This window comes from Macrosteles quadrilineatus, unplaced genomic scaffold, assembly GCF_028750875.1.
Source record: "Macrosteles quadrilineatus isolate MER2022 unplaced genomic scaffold, UCM_ALF_1.0 Scaffold_9__3_contigs__length_116548681, whole genome shotgun sequence".
In the NCBI taxonomy this organism is placed as follows: Eukaryota; Metazoa; Arthropoda; class Insecta; order Hemiptera; family Cicadellidae; genus Macrosteles; species Macrosteles quadrilineatus.
Genome location: NW_026542602.1, coordinates 39,350,235 through 39,360,586, shown reverse-complemented (window position 1 = coordinate 39,360,586; position 10,352 = coordinate 39,350,235). Strand labels below are relative to the sequence as shown.

The following is a 10,352-nucleotide window of genomic DNA, read 5'->3' as shown; positions in this document are numbered from 1 at the left end:
TAAGTCTCTGACTTAAACCAGGGGTGGTGGTGGGACCGCTGGGCTTCGGCCAAACACCTCTCTCTCTCTCTCTCTCTCTCTCTATCTCTCTCTCTCTCTCTCTCTATAGGCAAATTCATTAACTTTAAGTGATCTGTGGCCAAATATAGATTTCCACTCTCCTTTTCGCCGATGACACCCCCTTGATAACCAGAGGAAGTGACTTAGAGCAACTGCACATCGAAGCTGACGATCTTTTAGAGCTAGCCAAAAACTGGTTTACAGCCAACTGCTTGCGAATAAATGCAGAAAAACCCCTGTCCTCATGCTCTCCACTCTGAAGCCAATCAAAGAAAGGAGTGAGGCGGTAAAACTCCTAGGGTTCTGGTTGGATTCCAAGCTAAGCTGGAACTCACACATCGATAGAGTATGTGCACGGTTATCCAGGGTAATCTGCCTCCTACGGAAACTTCGGCACGTCATACCGAGGCAGTATTTTGGTAACTGTCTACCATGCTGTATTCCACAGCCATCTTATGTACGGCTTGGTATTTTTGGGCCACTCGTCAGCAGTGCAGGACACCTTGCTTCTACATTAGACGCTGTAGAATAATAATGTCAGCCGATCATACAGAACATCGCAAGCCCTTTTTAAGGACATGGGCATTCTCACAGTCTTAAACGGTATGTGTTGAATATCCTTACACTACTGAAAGCTGATGTTCATCTGTTTGACAAGAGAGATTTACCACCAATATGGCACTTGGCAAGCCCTACAACTAATAATACCACGATGTCGTCTCTCACGCACCCTGAAGAGCTATCCTCACAATGCCATAAAGGCTCTTTAACACCCTACCGGAGAAAGAGCAAATTCAAATTCAAATTGTTTATTTGGCCATTAAACATTACATAATAGGCTATGTCAATACATAATTCAGTAAATAAAAATAAACCATCATCAGAGATTGGTTAACAATCAAATCAAACCATGCTTAGTTTAAGTCAAATAGCATACAAAATAAAAAGTTAAATAAATCTGATTAAAACCATGCACATTTGGAGAAAATAAAATCAAAAAGCAGTTAAAAAAAAGCACACACCATGCATTACCTAATTACAGGTGGACCTCTGTCTTAAGAAACTCACTAGAGTCAAATAAAGGTGTTTCTAGGAGCCAATTATTTAGAAAGGCTTTGAATTTTTGTAAAGGCAAACGCCTCACTTCAAGAGGCAGATGGTTAAAATACTTGCAACCTGTAACAGGAAAACAATTAATTGATTTACTCAGTCTGTGCCTTACAGTGAAAATATCAAACCTATTTCTAGTGTTATGGCTATGTACATGCTGATTTCTAGGTAGGTATATTTCATTGGACTTAATTTCTAGGAGACATTGAAAAATATATACATTATATACAGTCATGACTTTGTTTTGGAGAAACAGTGGTTTGGAGTGCGCGAGATCCTGGGCTCCACTAAGTACCCTCATCGCTTTCTTTTGCAGAACCAGAATTTTGTTGACTTTAGGCGAGTGACCCCAGAGTCTCGTTCCGTAGACAATAATAGAGTGAAAAAAAGCAAAGTAAGCAACACGAATAAAATCTATTGGCAGGTAAAAACTCAGTCTTCTCAATAAAAATATAACCCTGTTAAGCCTACAGCACAGCGACTCAATATGATCTCCCCAGTCAAGGTGAGGGTCCAGAGTAAAGCCCAGCAGCTTTACATGGTCAGTGCACTCAGCAGACTTTCCCAAGCTAAAGGTGATTGCCTGAGTCTTGGATTCATTGAGGATCAGTTTGTTAACATTGAACCAGGCAGTAGCAGTAGAAAGAAAACCCTCAACTTTGGTTTTTGAGAGCTTCAAGTCAGGATCTTTGGCAAACAAGGTAGTGTCATCTGCATAAATAATAACGTTACCTGACACTTCATAGTAGAGGTCATTAATGGCCACCAAAAACAAGAAAGGGCCCAATATGGAGCCCTGAGGGACACCATGATTTACTGCCAAAGGGGTGGAATTTCTACCATTCCAACATACTATCTGCTGTCTATTGCTAAGGTACGATCTGAGTACGTCGAGTGCACCACTCTGCAGGCCATATCTTTCAAGTTTCATAAGAAGAATTTGGTGAGAGACACAGTCAAAAGCTCGTGAAAGATCACAGAGCAAGACAGAAGTGTTTTGTTTGGTTTCAAAGCAATCAAGCACTACCTGAAGAAGGGAGTCCACTGCCGAAACAGTGGATCTGCCCTTCCTAAAGCCGTACTGCCCAGGCACAAGCAGGTGATGCACTTCAAAGTACTCATACAGTTGTTCCAGCATAACAGCCTCAAACACCTTTGCCAGAATGGGAATTATAGCTATAGGTCTATAACTAGACAAGTTATCATGAGATCCCTTTTTAAAAACTGGTACCAGCAGGTACTGCAGGTAACAGTTTTCACCATCAGGTACTGGTATAAGCAGGTGACCACATTAAGATATTAGCTCAGTGGGTGACCACAGCCATCTTTTAAAACGGCCATTCGGAGCCTGTTAAAAAGACCACTATACTCGCTGGAGGAGCTGAGCGAAGAACCCCTTAGTTACACTACATGAGAGACCCTCCACCCCCCCATAACGTAATATTCCGCCACAGTAACTAGGTTTTCTTGTTTCTTTGTATGTATATAATATATATATATAATATATTAGTGTGTTAATGTTATTTTCGACGCAATCCATCCGACTTTGTCGGTCATCGATGATTGATGAAGGAATCCAAGATTTCTTTCATGTGAGTCTTAATGTTTATTACTATACAAAATTCATAATTCTGGAAATTGTTTAGATGAGGGTGACCAAGCGTTCTATAGTAAGTTATATATCATTGGAAACTAGATTTTTACCTGAAAATAATGGTGCAAAAATTTTTCTGCTGCCACAAAAACTGAATTTACTACGATTTTTTAAAGTTTATTACTGTAATGCATCTTGTTGGCTGGTCTCTGTCGCCATAACTTTACTGTGAATCAAAAGAGGACAAGGAGGTAGAGGCATTTATAAATTCAACTGAGCGTTGATTATGAACTACTTCAGTTCTTATTTAGACATGTGAGGTGGGTAGGTTGGGTGTTATGCGGACTCGTGACTGTATTAAGTGTTTTGAAGTTAGGTTAGATTAGGAAGGTAAAGTTTAGGTTATAATAATGAATCGAGTTGTTGATTTATATTATCTCCAGACTGTTTATGCACTTTGTTGAAAGTACTACTAACAGAATAAATAATAATTTCAAAAATGCGCAGCATTTTTGAAATTATTATTTATTCTGTTAGTAGTACTTTCAACAAAGTGCATAAACAGTCTGGAGATAATATAAATCAACAACTCGATTCATTATTATAACCTAAACTTTAACTTCCCTAATCTAACCTACCTTCAAAGGACTTAATACAGTCACGAGTCCACATAACATCCAACCTACTAACCTCACATGTCTTTTTCAACTTATAAACAAATTTCAAACTGTACGAGAAGTTTGGTTGGGTTAGGTTAGGTTAGAATAGTGTCAATTTGTTGTTTATTCATTTTATCAAAACTGCCACTACACTAAATACTTATGGGACATAACGGTTACATGGTCAAAACCTAAGCTAAGCCATTCGGTTAAGTGAAGAGAAGAACTAAATGAATTCCTTCTTGGAAATGGCTTGTAGACAGAACTTTAAACATGGCCATAAAAAATCAAATAATTTGCAGATCAACCAGTAGAGGCCTACCTCAAGGCAGTACTTTGAGCCCACTCTTATTTGCTGTGTATTTAGCAGAAATAAATGAAGCCCTCCCAAATGGTGTCTTTTCCTTACAATACGCTGATGACATCACTGTGTACTCATCTGGAAAAAATATAGAAGAAACAGCTGAACAATCCCAAAATGCCTTAACAAATATAGAGCAAACCCTAAACAAGATGCACTTCCAACTAAGCCCCGAGAAATGCAAATCCATGATAATCAGTAGGAAGAGAAATATAGATAGCTCCAAAATCAAACTCAAACTAGAAAACCAACCCCTACCTATAGTAGATCATTTAAAAATTTTAGGAATAACAATAGACAGCAAATTAAAATTCAACACTCACATATCTAAATTATTAGTACAATGCCACAAGGACATGAACATTCTAAAAATGATATCATGCGGAAGGAATGGAGCAAATCCTGAATTTTGTCTCAATGTTTACAGAAGTCTAATACGATCTAAGATTGACTACTGCTCTTTCCTTTTAGGGCACCTCCCAAATAATTTACTGTTTAAACTTGAAACTATTCAGAATGAAGCATTAAGAATAGCAACAGCCTCTGGCAAGTTCACCCCAATCATTGCCCTTCACAATGAAACGGCAATGGAAACCATAGCTGACCGTAGAGAAATTTTGACTGAACGGCTAATCTACAAAACAATGACAGAAGACTCAAGTGAAAACAGATACAAATGCCTCTACCTGCAGCTACTCACAAATACAAAACCTTATTGGAGACACAAAAAGAAACCTCTGTATATCAGGGCGATTACTTCAATTTGTCAGTTCAACCAAAGTTATTTGGAAGCCAACTCTGACTATGGTAGGGCATTGGACTGGGATACCTATCCCTCAATAACAGACATTAAGATAACTTTCAATGACACACTGGACAATCTTAAATCAAAAAAGAGTGAAACAAACCCTTCGGTGTACCACCAGGTGGTTCACAATACATTGAACCAGATATGGAAAGACTCTCTGAAAATATTCTCAGATGGCTCAAAAACTACAGACGGAACAGGAGCAGCAATCTGGATTCCTCACATGAATTTAGAGAGAAAATTTAAATTACCTCTAAATGCTTCTATATACACAGCAGAACAGTTTGCCCTTTTCGAATGCACCAAAATCCTGAAAGAAATCCCACAAGATAATGTTCTGATCTGCAGTGACTCACAATCTGCAATAAAAGCTCTCAAGAATATTAAAAATGGCTTAATTAAAGATAACATGTGTCTAGAAATCATAAGAAATTGCCTACTATCTGAGAAAGAAATCTCCTTCCAATGGATTCCTAGTCATATTGGTTTAAAACATAATGAGACTGTTGATCAACTTGCCAAACAAGCTGTTACCGAGGGAACAGAAGTCAAAGACATATCTTTACCGATTTCGGACTTAAAAGCATATCAGAAAAAAAGACTCTTAAAACAAAGAAACATCCGGCTACAAGTTTCAACCAAGGCAGCCTGGTACAGAACAATACAAAACAATAGTATGCTTAGACCTTGGTACTTTGGCCAAAAAATGACTAGATCTGAAATGATTAATATCATTAGACTGAGGATTGGTATAGCAAATGTTAATAAACATTTGCATAAAATTAAACAATATTTTACACCTTTGTGTATACTATGCACCAATGGTGTCACAGAAACTATAGAACATCTTTTGCTTGAATGCCCACATTATGATTACGCAAGAGCACAATGTTTCAGGAGAATCAACAAATTTCCAAATGACAATACCTTTGAAAAAGTGAGGAAAATATTGGCAAGTGAAGATGTACAACTATACAAAGAAATAAATTCCTTTCTGAAGGTTATAAAAAGACGAATATGAATACAATAAAGGCTCATTTCACACAATCAGTTAACATTCACACAACACTCTCCTTTGGCCTAAGGTTCTTCTATCCGAGGTCCCCCCTCCTTTTCGGGATAGGTAAAGGCCTGATGGACCCCTGGCCGAGAAGATATCTCACCCTCGACCTTAAATCCTCTCATTTCCTAATCATTAGATGCATCCCTCTTTAAAACAAATGTGAACAGAAACTAACAAAAACAAAATAGAAACAGAAACTATCACATAAATGTAAATGTGTAACTAACATAACATAACCTTTGTTACAGAAAGTGTCAAATGCCCAAAGACAACCACAGAAGGATTCAGTGAGTAATAGTCATCATCAGAAATCTAATAGGCTACGTGGAGTAATTATCCAAGCCTTAAGCCTTAAGGGCTCAGAAAAAAAAAAAAAAAAAAAAAAAATAATCCAGTCCCCAGATCCAGATTAAATATGTCCGAACTAGAGGTGTTTATTAATGTTAATTAATTTTAATCAAATAATACATAAGTTATAGCCTACTTAAATTAACATAATTACCTTTCTAAGTGTGGGTTGTGAGGGTAATATTTACATTAAAATGGCATATAATCAATCAATAAAAATGTGAATTGTGCTATTAACTTCGATTATACAGTGTAAACATTGTACTGCAGATTCAATGTTCCTAATATAAAACATTAAAATAAACTTCAAAAAATCGTAGTAAATTCAGTTTTTGTGGCAGCAGAAAAATTTTTGCACCATTATTTTCAGGTAAAAATCTAGTTTCTAATGATATATAACTTACTATAGAACGCTTGGTCACCCTCATCTAAATAATTACCATAATTCTTAATTAATTATTGCATAAGACAGTACCATAGATAAAACCATATAAAACATACAGTACTGTAGTTTTAGTACCCCTCAACATTCTGGTATTCACGATGAAATGCCTTTAATAATGTTGTTTTTATAGTACCTTTTTCTACTCACTTAATCAGCTGATTTGTTTTGTTAAAGCCAAAACCAAGCTGCGGTTAAAAAAATACTGTCCTTCATGGCTGTCGACTATTTCGTCGTTGAGTTGTCAACATAATTGTTTTTGTGTCGCGTATTTTCGTTCGTGATATTAAAATATATATTCAAACTTAAACTATTTATTTATGGTAAACAGTTTACCAATAAATAATAATACAGACTTTTATATAACAGGATTTTAGTTAGTAATGAAGACCGCGCCCACATAACTGGTGCCTGGTGGTGGCCTATGGCCAAGTTCCCCTCTGTGCTTTCCAGGTAAATCTACTTTACTGAAATACCATTTGAGTTAGCAATAATATCTTTATGTAGGTTATAAACAATTTCTTTGTATTCGTTAATAGAAGTCAATATAGTACTGATTATTTGATATTCTTTGAGCTTTGCCTTACATACTAGGCCTAAGTTAAATAGCCTAGGCATAGGCTATATTCTACATGGCCTAACTTATCATGACAAAAAATATTAATAAACACACGTGAATGTTCTACGAGATATCGTGGATCAAAATATTATAAGCATTTGGCAAAGAAACTACTCGATTCTAAAATAAATATTTTTAAGAAACATTGTTATTAAGTTATATTGCTATAAGAGTGAAAAAAATAAGTATAACTTAATAATAACTATCATCAGTAGGTACAGTATGTTTAAACGCCGTTAACTTATTGTTATTGTCAACTTTAACACCGCAAACTAAACTTAAACACACATTGGTTTATAGGCTATAGACAAATAACTTAGTTGGTTATTGAAGTTTATTAAAAATAGGTATCACCATCGTCTACAGCTCAAACTGTTGTAGGCCCTAACTTGAGTTACGGCTGTCAGACATGGAACTCAGCTGAAAGTTAAAACACATAACACGGACAACATTTTACAAAATACGAAAATACAACAAATAACAGGCCTGTCGCACCACGGTACCGGTTGACATTGCCGTGATCTGAACTCAAGTTACAACAGTTTGAGCTGTAGACGAAGGTAAATACCTATTATAATTAATCACAGCTCAAGGGCTAAAAATGGATTTTTATTAAGTTAAAGTTATGTAATAATAGTCATCATGAATAACCCCGAAGATATACCTAAGTTAGGCTACTCATGTTAGGCTTCAGAGGCCTTACATTTAGATGTTTCTATTCTTAACAACTGTTGAATAATTTACTTATTGTTTTCTAGTCATCAAGGTGTTTTCCATTTAGTATATTTATTAGCCTATCAAGTTCAATTTTGTCTTGGCAACCGTAGCCTTTAAACACTATCACCTCCAAGTTGCTATAGGCTATCTTCTGGAACCGAATAGAATTGTAACCATGGGTACATTTGGTACTTTCCTGTTAAGGGGAACATTCATTACGGTATTAACTTATCCATGATTTCTTTTCGATATATCAATAATTTAGTTTTCCTTTACGATCTATATTCCATCTGTGTTTTAATATCTTCAAATGCATTTAAGTTATATTACAGACAGACAAATAGACATAGCAAACATGTTTAAGCTATTGAGTTATAGCTCGTATTATGGAATAGGATTAAGAACTAATCATATCTTATGTCTTAATCTTGTTTTAGGCAAAAATAATAGCCATATATTGTATTAAGAAATTAAACTATTCTAAAATAACCTAACATAACTAACCAAACTTGCTATGGGCTAAGTTACTGGCTCAAAATTCCACTTGATAACAGAAAAGGCATATGGGGAATAGGCTATAAAACGGAATTTTGAAATGTTACAGTAATTATAGTTAGCCTAGTTAGGTTAAGTTCATTTCAATATAATTTTTTTATTGTTTGTTGATACTGAACAATATTTATTTATCGTAGTTGTCAGATGATAGGCCTAAGTTATAAATTTTTAATATCAATATATCGAATAAAAAATTAAAATATCGATACATATATCGAAAGAAATCATCAATAATATTGAATGTTCCCTTAACAGGAAAGTAAGTTACTGTGCATTTAAATGGACAAATAATCTCTGTACCTCAACTTTTATATGAGAAAAGGTGACAGGTGACATGCGCGCTCCGGTCTACAACCTCACCTTGGGCTACTTGGAGGGAAATTTGGAGAGCGAAAGTATGACTCATCTGGTATCGTTTGATTCATAATGGAACGAGAAGAGTCCTACATACATTTTTATGATAACCCAACCTAACATTCTTAACCGTCGCAGCGCGCTGTATAAGTGTGGCCTCCGGATAATACCAAAGTACCCAGAATAGTCAAAGTAATGCAATGCATGTGTAATTACTGCATTTTTTTCCAATGTGGGAACCTCTTACAACCTCCATCTCAAACTTAGTCTCATCCACATTTAAGTTCTGGGCTCTGTGGTATCTAGGAGGTAGTTAAGGCACTGTGGACGGGCAAAGAATCATAAGTTACCGTCATATGGTTCTACTTGTCTCCCTAGTCATAATAACTTTACCCCTTTATCATCATAAGGTGGAATGTTATGTCGTGGGCCTTTAAAAATACGTTTACACTAACTTACTCAGAAATCAACCTTGGGAATGATCGACATGTACCTTACCCTGAAAAATGTTGGCATACTAGCGGCGGTCAGTGCCAGAATCCTATTATCTCAGGGGCCAGGGCAGGATTTAGTATTTTGGCACTCCTAGGCCCAGTAATTTTTCTGTTTCCTAGGCTAGTTAAAGTTAAGGGTACCTATCTAAAAAACTTCACAAAGTAATGTTATCACTGCAAGTTTCTTCAGGAATTTAATTGGTTCAGTCTTTTTAACATTTTAGCAATGTTATGTTAATACTGAGCTTATTTTTGTGGAACTATCCAACCTGCAGAAAAATCCTGCAACAAATCATAGCAATTGCTGTTGTCGTTGTCACAGCGGCTCCAAATTTCAGGTCCACAATCATGAACTCTGTATAGTATGTAACTATTTACCTAATACCGAAGGTTAAACTAGCCCCCTTAGTAACTACTCTTACTAGATGTTGACAGTTTCATCCTCATGGATAAGCTGAAGACGATTCTTATTATTTTAAGTTAGGCCTAGTTATTTTAAATCTAGATAACCAAATAAAATGATTTAATCGTAAACAATAGCTTGTTTCATGATTAGGTATCAAGAAAGTAAAGCACAAATCATAGTAGTCATTGTTGCAGCTGTTTTTCGTAGTTAATGTTTCTTGTGAGGTCCAGGCGCGTTTCTCTTAACTCCTTCTGGTTATTTATTTAAACTTTATTTATGTTGATTCCAGTTGAACATATGGTGCTACCTTAGGTTCTAAGCCTGCACACAATCTTTTCAAATGTAGCATATCTTGAAGTTTTCTGTGAATAATTACAAAAAGCAACTAAATACCAAGGATGGAACATAAAAGCAGAGCTTGTGTAAGTTCAGTTGTGCTTAGGAACAGCTTGTTACCTACTAGCAATTGAGTTGGTAATATATAGTATTAGGTGGTCTTAAAGATTCATGTGAAACTAATGCCATTCCTTTCAGTGCAAACCCTTCAGCAACATGATTTCGAACCCGGTTACTTGGCTGGGTAGCTCACTGGTTATAGCGCTCGCCTAGTAATCTAAAGGTCGCCGATTCGATCCTGAGGAAAGTGTAGCTTTTTGATGGTTTGAAACTGGACCTAGCTGTCCTTGTGGTCCTGACTAATGAAACAGCTGATCTTAGTCTGTAGCCTAACAAAGTTAAGCGGCCCACACACTAACGTGCATT

At 36.1% G+C, this 10,352-nt stretch overlaps 1 protein-coding gene across 1 annotated transcript; it reads left to right on the top strand.

Moving 5' to 3' along the window:
- The first annotated feature begins 4,428 nt into the window (after nt 1-4,428).
- On the top strand, nt 4,429-5,613 carry LOC129003340 (uncharacterized). The gene has a single exon (XM_054431632.1). It carries the CDS (start codon nt 4,429-4,431, stop codon nt 5,611-5,613), a length of 1,185 nt encoding a protein of 394 aa, XP_054287607.1.
- The last annotated feature ends 4,739 nt before the right edge of the window (nt 5,614-10,352 follow it).

What these genes read in the sequence shown, in the direction of transcription:
- LOC129003340 (XM_054431632.1), top strand. Translation starts at nt 4,429, where the DNA reads ATGACAGAAGACTCAAGTGAAAACAGATACAAATGCCTCTACCTGCAG.